This window comes from Gobio gobio, assembly GCF_949357685.1.
Source record: "Gobio gobio genome assembly, chromosome: 14".
Lineage (NCBI taxonomy): Eukaryota > Metazoa > Chordata > Actinopteri > Cypriniformes > Gobionidae > Gobio > Gobio gobio.
In genome coordinates, this window is record NC_137107.1 from 46547943 (window position 1) to 46568619 (window position 20677).

Genomic DNA, 20677 nt, shown 5'->3' on the forward strand with positions numbered 1-20677 from the left:
CACCAGAACCGTTTTCGGAACCGAAACTTAGGAATTTTGTTCTGGTATTTTTCAAAAATCAGTTTCGGTTCTGCATAAGAACCGGTTCTTGGTTCCCAACCCTAATCATGAAGCTTTGAAGCGTTATGAATCAGTGAGTCGATTCAGCGGTTTGGATCGCCAAAGACGTATTTCAGCAGTTTGACACGCGATCCGAATCATGAATCGACTCGCTGATTCATAACGCTTCGAATCTTCATGATGCTGTTTTTTGAAATCGGTCATCAATATATAAGTCGTTATTTAGGTTTTAGCACAAAAACTATTCTCGTCGTGTAGCATATTCCTTTTGTAAAGCTACAGAACTTGTTTGACTCAATGTTTTGTGAATTTGAGCCATGTGTTTATTAAGGTCTTCGATAAAACTAGATGAAAATGAAAGATAAAACGATAAAACTAGATGAAAATATATATATATATATATATATATATATAAATCTTCCTATTTCTTAATAATATTTTTTATTAATAATACTTTCTAACTTGAAAGTGAAGTCAAGATTTATATTAAAGCCACCGACACCAGTAACACGCAGCAGTTGAAGGAGTCCAGAAGGTAAAATAGCAAACTCTTTAGGAGACATTTGAAATTTGAATATTTATCCCAAATCAAACATATTTGGGGAGATAACTAGTGCTTTTGTATAATCTCAAATAAGATAAAGATAACACATTTTGTATGTCTCCCTTATCAGAAACACCCAATTTAGTTCTTGCAGTTTCTACGAGCTGATGAGTTTAATCAGGTGTGATAATAAATGAGGGAGACACAAAATGTGCAGGGCTGGGGTGTCTCTAGTACAGGTTTGAAAACCTGAAAGTAAAATAGTTTTCTAGTGACTGTTTTCCGCCAGAGGAGGCGCTCGAGCAACCGAAGCAACGACACACATCCGAAGAAGAGAAGTGAGCGAGGGAAGAACATAAACATGAGAAGTGGAACACAGCCGTTCATTCTGCTCTAAATCTGATGTTTTCACACTGTGAGTACATTAATTTATCATTTATTATGACAAATCTAAATCCAAACGAGTCGGTTCATTTAGTGAATCACTCAAATGCATCGAAATGAACCGACTGATGTTGTTCATTACGCTCGAGAAACGTAAACTCGTTACTGACTGTTTTTCACATTACAAATTGTGAAGATTTGTAATGTGAAAGATGGAGTTGTTTTAATTTTATGTAATTAACAAATTAAACATGTTAAACAGTTTTTAAATCAAATCTAAAAGCAACATAAAAACTAGCTAGAGGAGTTGAATAGTTTCTAAACAGTTGCCTTAGTAAGACACTTATAGCTGGATAATTGAGAGTGATTGTAAGTGTGATGATCATCTGCTAAATGAGCAACAGCGACAACAATTCACACTTTCAGTCAGTGAAGCCGCTCCCACAGCCGTTCATGAGAGTTTAAATGCTGGGAATATTCCCATCTTCCCACAGGAGAAGAAGAAGCAAGCAGGAGGAATTACTCCAGGAGAAACTACAGACATACTATTGTAAAGATGGAGTTTGAGGAAGAACCCTGCAGAATAAAAGATGAAGAGACAGAGGAACAAATAGGTTGGTGTTTCCTTCATTCTCTTTAATGACTGATTAGGAACATAAAAGACCAATTCACACCTCGCCACTTCTCAGACATTCTCATTACGATTCATCATGTTTGGTGAAAACAATCACTGACAGACACCAATGCCTTTCCACTGATAGACTACACTGTATCCGACACACCAATCAGATGTAATGTATTTCTATGGAGCCCCTAAAGGGACGTGGTGGTGGGAAAAATTTAGGATGGGAGGAAATGAGTTCCCTCGCAAAGATATTTGCAAGTAATGTCCCGCTGGCAGTGTTTCAAACAGCTCACGCTAACAATGGAGCGATTAGAGCTTTATTTTGAACTTGGACTTAAGTATAACGAAATACAGTTAAGTGCTTAGTTCAATGAGTTCTGTAAAATTGCCAATAGCCTATATTCAAACTTCCTAGATCAATAACTCGTGAACTCAACGTTGTTAAAGCACAAATGATACCTCTTTAACGTAAAGAACAAGCGGCAACCTAATTTTCCTCAAAACGAGTCTTATAATATAAATTGGTCTGTATGACCCATACTAGTCATATTACAACACTTAGTTTAATAAAATTAGCTTTTGCTTAATTGTTAGGATTTTTTTATTATGAAAAATATTCAGCTAACTTCACTGAAATGCACTGTACTGTCACTAAATTCAGTTCACACATCACACTATCCTACTGGCTATACTGCAACGCTTAGTTTGGCAAGTAATGCACATAAAAATAATAAAAGTAATAGCACCTAAAAGTAATAGCACATAAAAGTAATAGAACATAGCTAAGTAGGCCTATTCTTTACTAGGGCTGGTCCGAATACAATTTTTTGAGCTTCGAAGCTTTGGTAGTAATCAACATCGAATATTCGAAGCTTCGGAGGGAAGGAGCTGAACATATCCTTCTCTCTAATAAAGGCTGGAATCTGGAGAAGCGGCGCGCCTCACGTGGGCAGGGCTTAGGCTTATATGCTCCGCGAACGGGCAATGAACTACTGATACAAAACACACAGATCGGTTACGTCCCAGTTTTGATATATTATATTAGCTAGTAAAAATAAGTCTGTTCAGTTATAGAACAGACTGCCCTGCATTTCTGCCCCTGGGGCCGGGCTTCGGGACAATTTTCACGTCATACCTCAAACACAGGTTTTTTCCTTCATTTTATATTTTAGACATTCATTAATTAAAAGAAACAATGAGGTGTGTTGCACTGGTGGAAACAACATGAAACCATGACATCACAACTGTTAGGATGGCTCGCACAGCGTTTAGAGTATCGCCGCAAATGAGTAAAGCAAGCCAACACACAAACTGCCGAATGTCTTCGATGCTCAAAAACGCAATCATCTTCATTAAAACGAATGAAACGAAATGCCCTTACAGTGCTTAGGTCACTTGTTCTGATATTGCGGTCTTTGATCTGATGAATAGCCTATAATGCAGCTCATATCTGTTGCTTTTGTTGACGTGCATAGCGCAATTTATTTTTGAACACGTTCTATATGGCACTTAAAGTGGTTCAAAAAAGTGATAGTATAGGCTAAACGTTTAAACCAACATTGTGATGCTTGAAGTGTTTTATATCTATGGATTTTATTATAAGCAAGACAAGTCCAGTGTTGATTTGAGAGGCTAAATTGATCAAATGTGTTGTTAACTCACTGTCTGCCGCTTGGTCGTTACTTTAAAAAACAAAAACTTTATTTTAACAAACAAAAAAAATGCTTTAAACATTTTTCTAAATTAACTTAATAAAGAAACTATAAAAGAAATATGACTACTTTGACATTAAAAACAAAACTATTTACACTATTACAATTACAGAACTATTTTAATGGCTGCAACGATGTTTAATAGGGAGGAATGTTTACTCAAAAAAAAAGGTTCTATATGGCACTAAAATAAAATAAATTAATAAAACACGTCACTTCAATTTATTTGTTTCGTTTGCGTGCGCCGTTGCGAGCAGCATCAGCCTGTCTCAGCTTGTCAAAAATGCCTTTTTACTGTGGTGGTGGTGCAGTAGGCTAAATGTTTAAACTAGCATTGTGATCAGTGTTGCCAACTCTCGCGAGACAAATAAGCAACCGCAGCTTCAAAAACAAGCCCAAAACAAGCCCAATATTATTATATTATTTAATTAATTATTTTTTTTATCAATAAATGAGCAACATATGAAACTGAAACCTCTCAGAGTGTGAAAAGCAAAAACAGATGTGATTTTACAAAAATCATCAAATTGCAATAAAGGACACACAATATCCTCTGATCAGATGTGAACAGAAGAGGTTTGGAGATGGAAAAAGAGAAAAAGTGACATGAAGGCCAATTATGGTAACCCATAGTCGGAGTTAGTGCACACATATTAGGGGCAGTAATGTGAACACACACACTGCAAACCGTGAAAAAGACAAGCCCTGCGTCTCATTGTGCACACTATCTGCCCTAAATAGTAGGCTACTGAAAATTACTAATGTCACACTATTTAGGATGGATAGTACATTGGGACACAAGCACTAAGGGAGCGCTGCAATATAGCCACATATTTAAAATAAAATAAATTCGAACCATACCTACTGTTATTATTAGTAGACTTGTTTTTTTATAATAGCCTGTAATTTTAAATACATTACAAAAATATTTGTTTAATTAAATTATAGGTGCCTCTCCTCCCTGTTTCCTCTCCATCTCTGTACACTGCTGGTGGTATTGTTTGTAAAAATGTATACGTCTATTTAAGTCTACTAACTATCATTACGTGCATTTATAACGTCACATACCTGCACGTTGAATGTAATTTTTCTTCAATGAAGGGGAGAAGGAAGCGGGATATTTGAGGACGGATTATTACAGCACTTGTATCATTGCACTGAATGCCTATTAGCTGTGAGAAGACAGTGTCAGTCAATGTATTGGACAAAACAGCGACCATAAATGTAAAGAAACGAAGTTGCTTATTATATTTTCCTAACAAGCAACCACATTTTTTAAATAAGCCCAAAAAACCGCAACCCGCGACTCGTGATTTCTTAACGCGACTTGCCAAAAAAAGAAGCCCAAAGTCGCGTGTTATACGCGGACTTGGCAACTATGATTGTGATGCTTGAAGTGTTTTATATCTGTGGATTTTATTACAAGTAAGACAAGTCCAGTGTTGATTTGAGAGACTAAATTGATCAAACATGCGGTTAACTCACTGTCAGCCGCTGGCCGCTTTAATTTAACAAACAAAAAAATGCTTTAAACATTTTTCTAAATTAACTTAATAAAGAAACGAAACTAAATATAACTACTTTGACATTAAAAACAAAACTGAACTATTTTAATGGCTGCAACAATGTGTAAGCCTAATAGGGAGGATAAAAAAAATAAATAATTATATATATATAGGACTCGGGCCGATAGTTTTGGTAAACAGCCGGGCTAGGGCGTCTAGGGCCAGGCTATAGGGGCCCGTGCAGGGCTCTAAGACTAACTACAATAAAAAAAACTGAATGTGCCACTTGAGCCAAACTAACGGCGCAGCAGCAGTCAGATCATATTCTTCACTAAAGTGTGGCGCTAAATTACAAGATGATCGCGGAATATTTGGTTTCAAAGCGATGTAAAAGCGCCTATTTAAGGGAGTTTGTCATTGTACTGTTTTGTTGCTATGTTTTTCATTAAGAATAATAGCTAATGAACCCACAATTCAAGCAACCCGCCCCTGAATTGGCAAACCGAAAGTAAACGGCGCACGGCTGCATGCGTTCAGCCGCTCCGTGCACAAGCACCGCAATGAGGGAAATGGTGAGGGAACATTTTTTCACCGTCACATCCCTAACGTATAAAAAGGATAATAGGCTACATTTTGATTCTATTATTCTATTTTCCACAATGTCAAACGAACGCAGTTTAACCCAAAATGCAAGCTCAGACATGGCTTCTGCCATATAAGCTTGTGCAGTTGTGCACTCTGCTGCTGGGAAAACTAATGGTGCCTTCACACCGGACGCGATTCGCGCGAGTGATTTACATGTTAAGTCAATGCAGAGACGCGAAATGGCATTCTGCGGCGCGATTCACGCGATTGAGGCGGCGCGAATTGTGCGCTTTGAACGCCCGGATCGCGCGAATCTTTGGCGAATATTTCGCGCCGCGTTAACCAATCAGGAGCTTGCTCTAGTAGTGACAACAATGAGGAGAAAATCTGTATATTAATATCTGGTTCAGACAATATGATTATCACTGTGATAACATTAAATGACATGAAACACACCACAGTCTCTTTTTGTTAAATGCAAGTTTATGTATGATCAATAATACAAAAGTATAAGTAATGTATAACAAGCTATACATGAAATAAAGCAAACAATTCAGTCAAACATTCAAAGTCAGTGCTAGTAGGCTAACGTTACAACTGCAACGTACAGTTATAGCCTAAAAATATAAAGTAATGAAACTTATCTTTGCCCTCAGCCTAAACGATTTGCCAGGGAACAAATTATAGATCCATGAGAGCAAAGATCGGCCGTTACAAGACGAATTATAGCTGGAGCCGCCACAGAGACATCAGAGCCAGCGGGAGACGGCAGAAGGACTGGCCGAGGAAAGGTTGCCCTCGCCGGCTTTGACGAGCGCTGAGCGCTCCGAAAACGCCAGATAAAATGTTCAAATAGGCACTCTTTATATAAATAAACCACAGATTTGAGCTTTAAACAACTACATTATCGACTGAAAAAGTCTTAACTACGTTTTGTCACACATTAACAGTAGATTTTAACAAAAAAAGACATGTAAACACAGCCCATGTCAGCCATTTCTCAACGAGACGAGCTGTTGGCGGAAGCCCTGCCAGGTTTGTGCAGTGGAATTTCACGCGCGATTGAAGCGAGTAAACTCAAAATGTTCAAGCGTCCACCTTCGCGCGAATCGCTTCCGGTGGAAACGCCATATTAGAAGAAGCAAATATATTTATTAAGTATAACGAGGCTATTAAAAATGGCTTGGCTATAAGATAATTGAAAAAAAGTATTGCATTTTATAGTGTAAACATATGCAATGAATCGAATGAGAGCCTTTTCTAGCAGGATGCCAGGTGTTCACGGAAAAAAACAACAACGAATATTCGAATCACAAATTTGAAAATTGAATACCAACCCATTGAACGAATATTCGAATATTCTGGTCCAGCCCTATTCTTTACACAAATTATGTTGGTACCCAGCTAAAATACAGTAGTTGCAACCATAGCTTTTGTAATTGCTTACTAATTTTGATGGCATTACACTGTATAACAGTGAAGTTATTGAATTTTTTTTTTAATAACAGTGAAGTCATTGATTTTATTATATAATAAAAATTATGCAATTTTTTTTTTTTTTTATCAAACAAAGTGTTGTAGTATTAGTATATTGTAGTAAATAATTGATGTGTAAACTGAATTTGGATACCCTACAATGTGTAACATTGTTATTGGCTATTTTGTAGTAACGCGTTTCGGGTTTTGCACTTTGCAGACGGTCCCTTCGTACTTGTCTCTCATACTATAAGGCTCGTTTTGAGGAACATTAGGTTGTAGCTCGTTGAAGAGCTGTAATTTGTGTTTTATTGATAGAAATAAAACTCTTACTGCTCCATTGTTAACGTGAGCTGTTTGAAACCCTGCCAGCGGGACATTACTTGCAAATATCTTTGCGAGGGAATGCAAAACTTTTGCGTGGGAACGCAAAGTTTCTAAGGGGAATGCAAAAGTTTTGGGGGGAAAATTCCTCCCATCCTACATTTTTTCCACCACCACGTCACTTTAGGGGCTCTGTATATTTCAATCTGATTGGTGTGAGAATTATTATTACTTATTGTTTAACTTTTCAGAAATATTTGAAACATTAAAAAAACAAAACAATTATAATAAAAAAAATAATGGTTATTGATAATTAATCTATTATTTATTTAATATTTGGGTCATTCCATGTCAATTCAACCAGAGTCCCCGGCTTTTGTTAAAAAGACAAACAAATAGTGATGAAAGCCAAAATATTAAATGTAACCAATGTATATTTACTGAGTAAATAAACTCAGTAAATATGTATTTATATTCTACAAAACACTGAACACTGAACTGAGTTTGTAGAGGGGGGTCAAAATGACAATTTTCACCTGAGATTTGGAGCCAATTTACAGGGATGTAAAATTTACTTTACATCATTATTTTATTTTTACACAGAGAGTGGTAGGTCTATTAGTAAAATCTGTTGACTTTAACAATCTTTGTTGCATTTTATGCCAACGGTGACCGTTCAAAAATTGAAAAAAGCTTTTTTTGCCTCCGCAAGTTTTGCATGTCTGTAACTCAAGAAGTATTAAATATACATTAATATCCTTTAAAAATGTTGGTTCTTAACAGATTTTTCTTAAAATATTGAATTATCTAAAATATTTATTTTAAAGGCCCTCGATAGGCCTGTCGCGATTAGTACGCTGTTTTATAGGCCTACGGCACAAGGGGGGAGTCATAGACCTAAAGAAATAGACAAGTATAGGGCCCTATAAAATCCTTTTTATTTTTTCCCAAATTTATTTTTTTCCATATTAATTTTTGCTAGTTCCGTTTTTTGTTTCAATTTTTGCTAATTCCTTTTTTTCCATTTTAATTTTTGGGTTGTAATTTTTTTGAATTAATTTTTTCTGTAATTAATCATGATTAATTGCAATTAAAGGACATTGGAGTTTTTAATATTTTGATATTGTAAGCATTTCAGTTACTCTCCAAATTAATTTAGAAACAATTTAAAGACAGCATATTTTAAATATGTGTTGTAATGGCATCTTTTTATGAATGAAGGCCAGTATCACTGATACTGATGTCTCTATGAAACATTTATGACATTACATTACAGTATAACTGAAAGCTACCAATTTCAACATTTATTAGGCTTTAAGAAAAACAACTTTTGATTTAATTTAATTGAACAATCTTTACATAAAAATACCAACATGGCGGCGTGGCGGCTTCACTTTTTATGATGTCATGAGCAAAGAATATGACCGTCTCTAAACCATAATGTCGAGCATTAATGCATTTGAGCTGAAACTGAATGGAATGAACAACAGCCGGTATTACGGCAGCGCTTTGCTAGCTTATTAAGCTCAACCAAACGCGTTTTATATTAGATTAATCAGATATAGACAACATAAAAGTAATCTTACAATGTGCATCTGCAGAAAAGGACGCGAATGCGCACATGAACTTCACGCGCTAGTCTGAGTGTTCTCGCTAGTTTCTCTGTGGATTTCCTTTAACAGCTGATACACGGGGAACTAAGCACAGATCATTTACAGCATTCTATTTCCATCGTGTTCTCATTATAATGCTATGTAGGCTATGACAGATTGGCGCTGCACATATTGCACTAAACGTTTAATGATCACAGTGATTCCAGACATCACTGCAGTGCACCACTCACTTTCACTTTATTTCGCCGCGGTCTGGAGGCGTGCTGTATAACGCTAACCAACCAGACCTCAGGTACCGCGCAAAATGACGCAATAACCAATAAAAAAGATTTTTTTTTTTTTTTAAAGTCAGGGCGATCATCGTTCTCATGATCGATGGTCGCTGTCACTTTTGAGTACTCGATTACTCGACCGCTGTTGCCCATCCCTAATACATTTCCTATCCACCTGCATTTCAACTTATTCTTAGAATCAGGTTTCAAGTGCGTTTCCTGCTAAAAAATTATATCAGCAGAGAGCGATTTCAAGTGTGACAGTATCTTACTTATTTTAACAGGGTGATTTAGACCTTTCACATTCCATGAAGCAAAAACAATACCTTGTCTGTTACTCGATTATACAGTATTACTATGCATCATTACAACGCAATGTATTATTATTACAAGATTCACCACACATTTTACCACTTTGAGGTATCTTAAACAGGCCCCCTCCCCACCAGCACACCAACTTAAACAGCAACCCCGTCATCTAACCAACAACTAAGAGAACCTGCGGTATGAGACGAGTGATTGAAAATTTTAAAATGACCAATTGGTATCAAGAGAACAAAGTATAATATAGCAAGTAAATTATTATTCTCGAGAAAATAAAACCAAAAACAATCTCTTATTCGTTGACCTTCAATCAATGATTAACATAGCTCCACAGTTGAGAATTTAAGTAGAACATCAAAAGGAAGGAGCAGTTACAGAATGTTTTGGGGTTATAACATTTTCCACGAATCAAAACGATTCCACGATTTTGCAGTGCGCGATCAACAAGCGGCAGCTTATCTAGCGATAATGCTTCCATCAAAAGTTGCGCGATAAAGTCCCTTGGTTTCATTCCAGACTCGAACCCCTCCTTGATGTGTAGTACACAAATATTCTGTCTCCTACTACGTCCTTCAAGGTCCATGCATTTGTCCGAAAGTTGCTCGACCACCTGCTTTAAACGGCCCATTTCTTGTTCAAGCTTGGCTACCGTATCCAAAGAGGTTGAAGCGTTAGCTTTCAAGCCTGCCAGTTTTGAAGCATGATCATCCACGGTGATTTTAACAGCTGAAATCGCAGAGCTGGCCTCCTGTTGGAACGCGGTGATCTCTCCTCTTATAGAAACAGCAAGTTGTTCAATCTTGGATTCGATTATATCCCCGATATCGGATTTGATTAAGCGCATTTCAGAGCACAGAGAAGTGATTGCGCTAAGAAATGCTACGTTGCCCGTGTCCTGAGTATTTTCAGCCAGTGAGTCTTCTATAGCAGAGTCCGAGGCGGAGGCAAGCGCGGCCTGATCCGCTAGTTTACGAGGCTTGGCTGGCATGTTTAACTACGAATGTACCAAATTGTCAGTACGAATAAATCGATAATAACTCAACTCGCTTCCTTTCTTAACAATAATTGGTTATTAAAGATGTTCTGAACGAATTCTACTGGATTTTGTGCGGAGCTATCGTAGAGTGCTTGCTAACCCCTCATGATGAAACCGGAAGTTAGACATTCCTCTTTAAATGCAAAGTGAAACGCATTTAGTTCTTGACCATTGAAAATCTTGAATACTTTTAGAAATACAGGCATGCAAACTTTGGAAAAGGATTTTTTATTGCATTCAGACAGGTGTGTTCTATGCAATTGTGTTGTTAGAAAACATGAGATGCATTTCTAGGTTAAACTTGATTTGTTCTTCCAATATTCCTCTTTAAAAGAAAAAAAGTATTAACTGTATGCAAAGTGACCCACGTTTGGTTTTCAACCACTGAAAATGTGTCATTTTGACCCCTCCTCTACAAAACCGTGGATTACCCAAAAAATATACATCTTTGACTTTAAATATTTTGGCTTTCATCACTATGTTTGTCCTTCTATAGAAAAAAAATGAAGGAAAATGCGGCTTAATGGGGAGAATTTAAGAGACGGCGTCAGTTAAATCCATGTTGATCATAATGAAAGTTAATTTCGACTGATGAAGTGTCTGTTTGCCGTCTGTTGGTGCAGTGTGAATTGGGCTTAAGATGAAAACTGACATAAAACAATGCGTCTAAAACAAATCTAGTTTACTACTGAGTCTACTAGTATAGTGCTAAATTGAGTGCTTGATGCTATATTTCATTTTGTTCCTCCTTTAACTGAATTGTGAATTTTGTTTATTTTAGACCTGATGGAAGTGAATGAGGACAAATTGTATCAATTTCAAAAACCTCAGTTTGTAAATGAAGATGAAGACTCCGTCATTTCACAGACTGAAAAGTGTTTCACACAAAAACGAGCCAGAAAATCTGGAGTAAAAGGATCTTTCACCTGCTCTGAGTGTGGAAAGAGTTTCATTCAGATAGGAAACTTTAAAGTGCACATGAGGATTCACACTGGAGAGAAACCGTTCACATGCACTCAGTGTGGAAAGAGTTTCATCCACAAAAAAAACTTGAATGAGCACATGAAGATTCACTCTGGAGAAAGACCGTTCACATGCACTCAGTGTGGAAAGAGTTTCATTAACAAAGGAAACTTAAATGTGCACATGAAGATTCACTCTGGAGAAAGACCGTTCACATGCAGTCAATGTGGAAAGAGTTTCATCCACAAAAAAAACTTGAATGAGCACATGAGAATTCACACTCGAGAAAGACTGTTCACATGCACTCAGTGTGGTAAGAGTTACACTCATAAAAGTAATCTCAAAAATCATCTGCGCTCACACTCTGGAGTGAGATCATTCAGCTGTGATCAGTGTGAGAAAACATTTGTTGTGAAATCATACTTAAAATCGCACCTTAAAGTTCATGCTGGTGTGAAGCCTCATGTTTGTTCTTTTTGTGGACGGAGTTTTATATTTCTGCATAAGTTTAAAGAGCATGAGCGTGTTCATACTGGTGTGAGACCCCATGTTTGCTCTGACTGTGGGAAGACCTTCATTACATCCAATGCCTTAAAAATACACCAGAGAATTCACACCGGAGAGAAACTGTACAAGTGCTCACACTGTGGAAAGAGTTTCACTCAGTCAGGACACCTGAACAATCATGAGCGAATTCACACCGGAGAGAAGCCGCACCAGTGCTCTTCATGTGGGAAGTGTTTCACCAATTTATCTAGTCTACGGATTCATAAGCAAAAGTATTGCCCGAAGTTGTCTAAGTAAGTTCAGGTTCAGATCCATCGCTTACAAGAAAAAGTTTGATATGATTCTGATAAAGCAAACATTGGAATTTCTTGGCATTATCAAAGATAGAAATTTGTCAAAATTATATAAAGGATTGTTGAAGATTGATTGTTCAACATTGGAAATTGGGGAGATATGTCCCAATTTGAGTAGGAATGCTTTTATGTTGGGGAGTAAATGTAGTAAAAGTAATTTACTCCATATGCTGTACAAATAAATTTAGTTAGTCTGGCAGTGAAGCTAACCCTTAGAAGACGATGATCGCGCCGGCATGACTTTTTCTTATGTGCGAAAGAGACTCAAAATACTCTGTTGACATACAGACAAGTGTTATACATCATTAAAATCTGTTAAGTTTCTACTTTTATTTGTGCATACACAATGAAAACAAAATGTTGTGCTTTTTGCAAAATAAAGAAAACTAACATGATGCACATTCAGCCGCCTCTCTATGAGTGAAGTTGATTCTGAAATGTGTCTGAAAATGAACTGTAACTTAGCAAATACTTGCCACACAGACATGAGAGAGATGTATACATAACGCTTAAAATGTCTACTTTTTAACTGAACTCAAATCAAAATCAAAATTCTCAGTTTATGTAATCCGTTTGAAACCCTGTACACTCTTTTTCTTCTGCCTTCATTACCTGTAATGAGCTGAGACCGCCACACCCCGGCGTCATTCACATGGTAAATAGTTCAGGTGATCAGCATGCCTTCAGCTGATTCTGGACAGCAAGGAAGAATTCACCTTTTCCTCTGAGGAAGATTGCAATCCAGACGATGAAAGGTTGCATTTTGAAGAGTGACTTGATCCTGCAGAGGATATATGTTTGTAGTAAGTTGTTTATATTATCAGAAAAACACTGTCAATTTTCAGACTATATTTTGCCTAGTTTTGGCTAGCTTTGGACAACTTACTGGAAATATTGCCATATGATCTCACTTAAAAATATTTGTGTAGTCCTATATATGCTCCAGTGTAAATGTATTGTGATACTCTCTAAACATATTTGTAATACATGTTGTTCTGTTTTGGTTAGCTTATGACACAGTTTATCATGCTAAAATATTGCCTTATGCCTAATGTAGCTTGTTTGCCAATATCTGCTTAGGTGTATATATGATGTGATTTGGTAAAATCTGTAAAATACATAATGTGATAGTCTAAACACTAGACATATTTCTATATATACATTTTCAGTTATGGGTACCCTATTAAACTGCTTATCATGCTAAAATACTGCCTTATGCCTGATGTACAGATGTTTGTGAATAGGCTTCAGGTGTAAATGTTTGAAATGGCCCATCAACAGATACTCACGGTCTACGGCGCGTCAATAGATATTTACATTCATTGTGTGTCCATACCCATTAATTGCACATCAGTTTACTTTGGACAATGCATGCTTACAGGTTTTTATTTTCCGAGTCCGTTGCTCTCTTTCTTTTCATTAAGTTCAGGAAGCTGAAGTCTTGAATAATTCACATGACATGAAGTTCATAGATTTACATGGAGAAGATTCACAAGTTGTAAATTGACGGGTGGACAGGATTAACAGGATGGTTTTAAGTCCAAAAGCACACTTAATGCATCCCATGGAAAGGATTCAAAGGACATGGTCGGGTGTCCATTCAAACCCCCACACCTCACCAGTGCAAAAGAAACAAAGGAAGGACGTGTAGATAAAGTGTGAATAATGTAGTGAACTAGATTTTGTAGTTTATTGTGGGAGATGTATGACCAGCATAAGAGGGGGAAAAGGGTCAAATTCACAACAGATACACAAATGCCTCATATGCACAATTAAAGAAAATAATAACAAAACACATCCCTTCATAAATCATTGAGTTTTATATAGGGGAGTAACGATATATCATTAAACAATATATTGCGATATAAATATGTGAAGGTATGTATCGTTGACGGAAACTATGATTTGCGATATAGAGTTGTTTTATCCAAGGCTCAACTTGCTGTAGTCACCCTATTTACTATATGTATATAGAATTTGCAATATATACTAAATACAATTTATTCTATTAGAATTTCCACCCTGTTTGGTTTATAGAAGTAATGGCTAAGTTAGCCATCGCTCTTGGACTGATCAACGTTTAGCTAGCTAACCTTCTACAGATAAACAGAACTTTTATAACCATGTCAGATATGTTTTTAATTTTTTTGGACCGGACAAAAATTCTTCATAACAGAGCCTAACAGGGTGGAACTTTAAGAGTGGGACAAGCAGGATAACATTAAAAAAAAAAAAAAAAAAAAACCGGTAGAGGTGAGAGTTGATTCTTACTTAATTTTGTATGGTTAAATTCCAGCAGGAAAAATAAATGATGTCATTTCCTGAAAATGGTCTAAATGGAATTGTGGTCTTTTTTGGAAGTCGAGAAATACACTCTAACAGGGAGGAAGATGACTTCAGGGACACGGTTAATTAAGAAAATTGTACACAACATAACTAAAGTTTAACATGATTTATGTTTATGATTAGAGGCAGTTTAGCCTATTCTATAACATAATCTAAAAATATTTTGAGATTTTTATCATTTCTTGGTTTATAGTTCTTGTGGAAGTTAATTACTTTGCACTGAGGACATGATAAAAGTGAATGCATATATCAATAAAAAGGTGTGTGTGGTGTCCTGTGATGTAGTGCAATACTTACTGAGACAACTAGGGGGAAGTAGGTATGAAGAGGGAAATACAAAAGAAGGAGAGTAGAAAAAGAAGGATGAGCTTGAGGTGTGTGTGTGTGTGTGTTAATGATGAGAAATAAAGAAAACATGTAACCATTCATCTGCTGTGCCTGGCTTCATATTAATAACTACAACACAACAGTGTGTAAAATACAAAATAGTATTTTTAATGACTATGATATCTGTTTAAGTGATAAAGAAGACCTACATTTATTATTTAAGCCATTTCTTATATGTTAATCATTTTATAAAATATATGAGTAAGTAAATAATAGGGACAGAAAAGTCACTGTATAACAGGAATGACCCACATATGACAGTATAGGCGTATTACTTACGGAACTCAGGTGATTTTTCAAACATGTTGTGCTGTTGTGGTAGGCCAGTTTCAAATCGCATGTTTTGCAAACTGCCTTTGTCTTGTCCTCGCTCAATTTAAAGTGCTCCCTCACAGCTGAGGTCTTCGGCATTTTGTCTTCTCATCCAGATGCCCAAAACAAGCCCAATTGCGTTTCAGGGGGGCTTCTCTGGTAAAAATCGCATTTGGGGGGTAAAATATGTTTTTTTTTTTGGCATGGTTGCCTACTAAAATTCGCATTCCCAGGGCTAAATATCACATAATTGGGGTCGCTTCAACCCGCGGACATAAAAAACAGCCCGCGGCAACAGTGTTGAAGTAGGCCAAATCCGTGAGAAAACAGCGGACTTGGCAACACTGATCATGACATGCGTGCATGATGTTTACGTATGGGCGATTTTACTGTGACTTCCCATTTTAACAAGAAGCTACTATACTTGCAGTAGATTTATTTAGATTTATAATAACGGGTAAAAAGACTAATACATTTTATTTCTATTATTCTATTTTACACAATGTTAAACACAGCTTAACCCAATATACAAGCGCAGGCGCGCGGCGCTTCTGTCAATAAAAACACATACAGTTGTGCGCTCTAGACAGAGAATATACTCCAGTAGCAGGGAACACTTTAGTTGGCTAAAGCAAATATATTTATTAAGTATAAGTATAACGATGTTGCCTTCCTTCAACTGTCCCATCCTATTAAAACCGGAGTATTGTATTTCACCGGATAAAAAAAAAAAAAAAACTATTCGAATTCCAAATTTGAAAATCGAATACCAACCCATCGAAAGAATATTCGAATATTCTGGTACAGCCCTACTGTGCTGTTAGAGAGAGCTTATTTTGTTTGTATTGAGAGTTCTGAAAAAACGGTCCCAATCACGTCGACTCTGTCTTCTTCCACCTTATTTTACGAACTTTCTAACACATGTAATGTACCATCACAGCTGTCGAAATGAACGAATCGTCAAAGGGTGGATTATAGCATTATTTTTATGATCTATTCTCATCACACGAACGGCTCCACTGACAGTCTGTTGATCGCGTGAATGCAGTGATCTCGTCATTGCAGCGCGTTTTCTCTCACAAAATGCTTTCACCACAACTAACAGCAAACACGACGTCAACATGAATACAGTAAGAGCTTCGCTGTGCTGCATAACAGCGTCATTCATTATAACGGCAGTTTGGGCAAGTGTGCAGATACACTCGCGACGTGTGATTGACAGCTCCAGACATTATAAAGAGAGTGTTCTTTGATCGCTCTATGTAGTTTAATCATTTAAATAACGGATTTGTTTCATGCTACTAACAGAAACGATCGTTTTAGTCACTGGCTTGATTCACTGATGCATTACGCTTAGGGCATCAAGTCGGCGATCATTAAACGATCTAGAAAGAAAGTCTGAGTGAACTTGAATGATTAGCTACACATCAGAAATCACTGATCACAGATCAGGCATTAATGAACACTTTTACTCACTGTTTGTCGCGGTGCTGTCGAATCCATATCGTAAAGTCTGTTTGTAAAGCCTGTGCTGACATAAACTGAATCCATTTTCTCAGAATGGAAACAGAGGAAGGGGATGTAACCTTTCCTGTTATGATATAACAGGGAAGATTCCAGATCGGCTCGTCTGAGCTCTCATTTTCTCAAAGGCAGAGAAAGACAGCCAGAACTCGGTTTACACCCATCAAAATTTCTAGCCACTTGGGGACCATATACAGGCTAGGGGAACTCATATTAAAGGGTTAGTTCACCCAAAAATGAAAATTCTTTCATTAATTGCTCACCCTCATGTCGTTCGACACCCGTAAGACCTCTGTTCATCTTCGGAACACAAATAAAGATATTTTTGTTGAAAGCTGAAGGCTGAGAAAGGCCTCAGATAGGCCTCCATTGGTATTCAGTACATTTACACTCCCAAGACCCATAAAAGGCACTTAAAACGTTGTTACAAAGTCCATCTCACCACAGTGGCTCTACAATAATTTTACGAAGCGACGACAATAGTTTTTGTGCGCAAAAAAAATCAAAATAACTTTATTCACCTCTTCTTGTCTTCCGTGTGTGCCTCCACGACGCATGCGTGAGAATATGACGTAGCGCCGGGGTTCGGGAATCCATGAAATGCACACTTTAATCCCATTTTGAGAACTACGCCGAGACCTAAAGCACGATCAATGTAGAATTCAACAGCTTAGACACGCGCGTCTTCCTCTGCTTGTAAACAAATAGTTTCTGGGTCATGTGTCCGAACGCCGGATCTGCGTCATATTCTCGCGCATGCGTCGTGGAGGCACACACGGAAGACAAGAACAAGTTGGATAAAGGTCTTATTTTGATTTTTTTTTTGCGCACAAAAACTATTGTCGTCGCATCGTACAATTATTGTAGAGTCACTGTGGTGAGATGGACTTTGTAACGACGTTTTAAGTGCTTTTTATGGGTCTTGGGAGTGTAAATGTACTGAATGGAGGCCTATCTGAGGCCTTTCTCAGCCATCAGCTTTCAACAAAAATATCTTCATTTGTGTTCCGAAGATGAACAGAGGTCTTACGGGTGTCGAACGACATGAGGGTGAGTAATTAATGACAGAATTTTCATTTTTGGGTGAACTAACCCTTTAATGTAAAAAAAACCTCATAAAATGACATCTTCATGCCATGGGACCTTTAAGAACCACTTTTCCTGGTTCGGAGCTGGTGCTTTGGGTGTGGAAAGACAAAGAACCGATTTGAAACTAGACTCTGACTCAGAACCAGCACCAGCACTGCCTTGCAGGGTTGCCAACTCTCACGCATTTGGCGTGATACTCACGCTTTCAGGCTCTGTCTCACGCTCTCACTCTGCCCAACTTAAAGGGTTAGTTCACCCAAAAATGAAAATTCTGTCATTAATTCCTCACCCTCACGTCGTTCGAGACCCGTAAGACCTCCATTCATATTCGGAACACAAATGAAGATATTTTTGTTGGAAGCGGATGGCTGAGAAAGGCTTCAGATAGGCCTCCATTGGCATTCAGTACACTTATACTCCCAAGACGGATAAAAGGCACTTAAAACGTTGTTACAAAGTCTATCTCACCACAGTGACTCTACAATAATCTTACGATGCGACGACAATAGTTTTTGTGCGCAAAAAAAATCTAAATAACACCTTTTTCCAACTTGTTACTGCCTTCCGTGTGTGCCTCCACGACGCATGCGCGAGAATATGACGCAGATCCGGCGTTCGGACACATGACCCAGAAGTGATTTGTTTACAATCAGAGGAAGACGCGAGTATCTCAGCTGTTGGATTCTACATTGATCGTGCTTTAGGTCTTGGCGTAGTGCTCAAAATGGGGTTAGAGTGGCATTTCATGGATTCCCGAACCCCGGCGCTACGTCATATTCTCGCGCATGCGTCGTGGAGGCACACACGGAAGGCAATAACAAGCTGGATAAAGGTGTTATTTGGATTTTTTTTTGCGCACAAAAACTATTGTCGTCGCATCGTAAGATTATTGTAGAGTCACTGTGGTGAGATGGACTTTGTAACGACATTTTAAGTGCTTTTTATCGGTCTTGGGAGTATAAGTGTACTGAATGCCAATGGAGGCCTATCTGAAGCCTTTCTCAGCCATCAGCTTTCAACAAAAATATCTTCATTTGTGTTCCGAATATGAACGGAGGTCTTACGGGTGTCCAACGACATGAGGGTGAGTAATTAATGACAGAATTTTCATTTTTGGGTGAACTAACCCTTTAATCTCACGCCAAATTGCCAAACCTGCTTTTGATATTAAACAAAGTCTAAGCTTTTACTTTTTTTTTTACCTTTTAATGCGAAATTCAAACAATAAATAGCGTTTTGGCGCTAATATGGCATAACAGTTAAAGCCAGAGTGTTGAAAAACGGAGTTGCAACATGTTCTCTCATCTCCCGGTGGGCGCTCGCGGTCACGTGCTTCACGGAGCTCAATACTTCTAGCGCTGTGTCAATGCATTTGAATGGCTTGATACACAACAGCTCCACTTCAGGTATTTGCAGGTTTTGGTAAACAGTACAGCATAGTGTGCATTGATTATTACGTCAACCATACAGTTTCGTTTTATAATGGAGAGTGATGGAGATGCAACATTGTTAACATTAATGTTAATGTTTTTTTATTTACATTTACATTTACATTTATGTATTTGGCAGACGCTTTTATCCAAAGCGACTTACATTGCATTCAAGTTACACATTTTACATTTTTTTGTCAGTTCTTTTTTATTGTATTTAGCCCTCAGGTAATCCTTACTAATTGCTCACACTCATACTCATTGATGGTCAAATGTGACCATACACCTTAACTATTTTTCAATTGAATAAATGTTCTATATTTTAGTTCAATAATATTTATTGAATATTTTGAGATATTTTGGTACTAAATACTATTTGTGCAATAATTATGGTCCATTAATGACCACTTAAAATATTTTTCTTCTAATATTTGTATTATTTATATTACAATTAGTATAGCAGTTAAGGTTAAATTAGAGAATTCTTATTCAAAGAGGCAAATTAGAGTCATTTTGTGGCTCGAAAAATAATAATTTCCATTTGTAATGCCATTACCCACTGGTGCCCTATATGGCTCTTTAATCAATATACATGTATCTAATCTAGTTGCTCAAAAAAGTATTGCAGTTTTGCATTTTAATAAATATTTAGATATGATCAACACTAGATTTCTTTAAATGTGAAATTTTAAAATGTTAACAACGTACATTTCCTTATTTCCTTATATGTACAGCAGGCTATGAATTGATACTGAAATCGAAATCGATATACCGTTGTATACCGTCAGCCCCTCAACAACACACCCCACATTAAAGGAGTCTGAGTTTGGTTCTTTTAAAGAGGACTCAAGTGTGAAAACACCCTAAGAGACCACTTTTATTCAAAGCAGGGTTGCCAATTTGGCGTGTGATTTACTTGGGCAGATTGAGAGTGTGAGACAGAGCCTGAAAGCCTGTCTCGCGCCAAATGCACAGGAGTATGATGTAAATCACTGTGTTCATCAGACTGTGGTTTTATTTTTATTGGGAGAAATCTAAATCATAACTCACGTTGAGCTGCCCGACAGAAGTTTTTAAGGCAAATCTTCATATCTCTCAATAATATTTTTTATTAATAATACTTTCTAACTTGAAAATGAAGTCAAGATTTATAGCCAACGACACCAGTAACACGCAGTAGTTGAAGGAGTCCAGAAGGTAAAATAGCAAACTCTTTAGGAGACATTTGAATTTTTATCCCAAATCAAAGATATTTGGGGAGATAACTAGTGCTTTTGTATAATCTCAAATAAGGTAATATATCTTA

The 20677-nt window shown here is 37.2% G+C and overlaps 1 protein-coding gene across 1 annotated transcript; it reads left to right on the top strand.

Moving 5' to 3' along the window:
* Positions 1-904: 904 nt before the first annotated feature.
* Positions 905-13485, top strand: LOC307136834 (uncharacterized protein). The gene is made up of 3 exons (XM_079834149.1): positions 905-1019; positions 1483-1602; positions 11242-13485. The coding sequence occupies exons 2-3, from the start codon at positions 1545-1547 to the stop codon at positions 12225-12227; spliced, it is 1044 nt and encodes a 347-aa protein (XP_079690275.1). The 5' UTR covers positions 905-1019; positions 1483-1544; the 3' UTR covers positions 12228-13485.
* The last annotated feature ends 7192 nt before the right edge of the window (positions 13486-20677 follow it).

Coding starts and splice junctions, on each gene's coding strand:
- LOC307136834 (XM_079834149.1), top strand. CDS start 1,545: ATGGAGTTTGAGGAAGAACCCTGCAGAATAAAAGATGAAGAGACAGAG. Junction 1,603..11,241: donor AGAGACAGAGGAACAAATAG/GTTGGTGTTTCC, acceptor TGTTTATTTTAG/ACCTGATGGAAGTGAATGAG.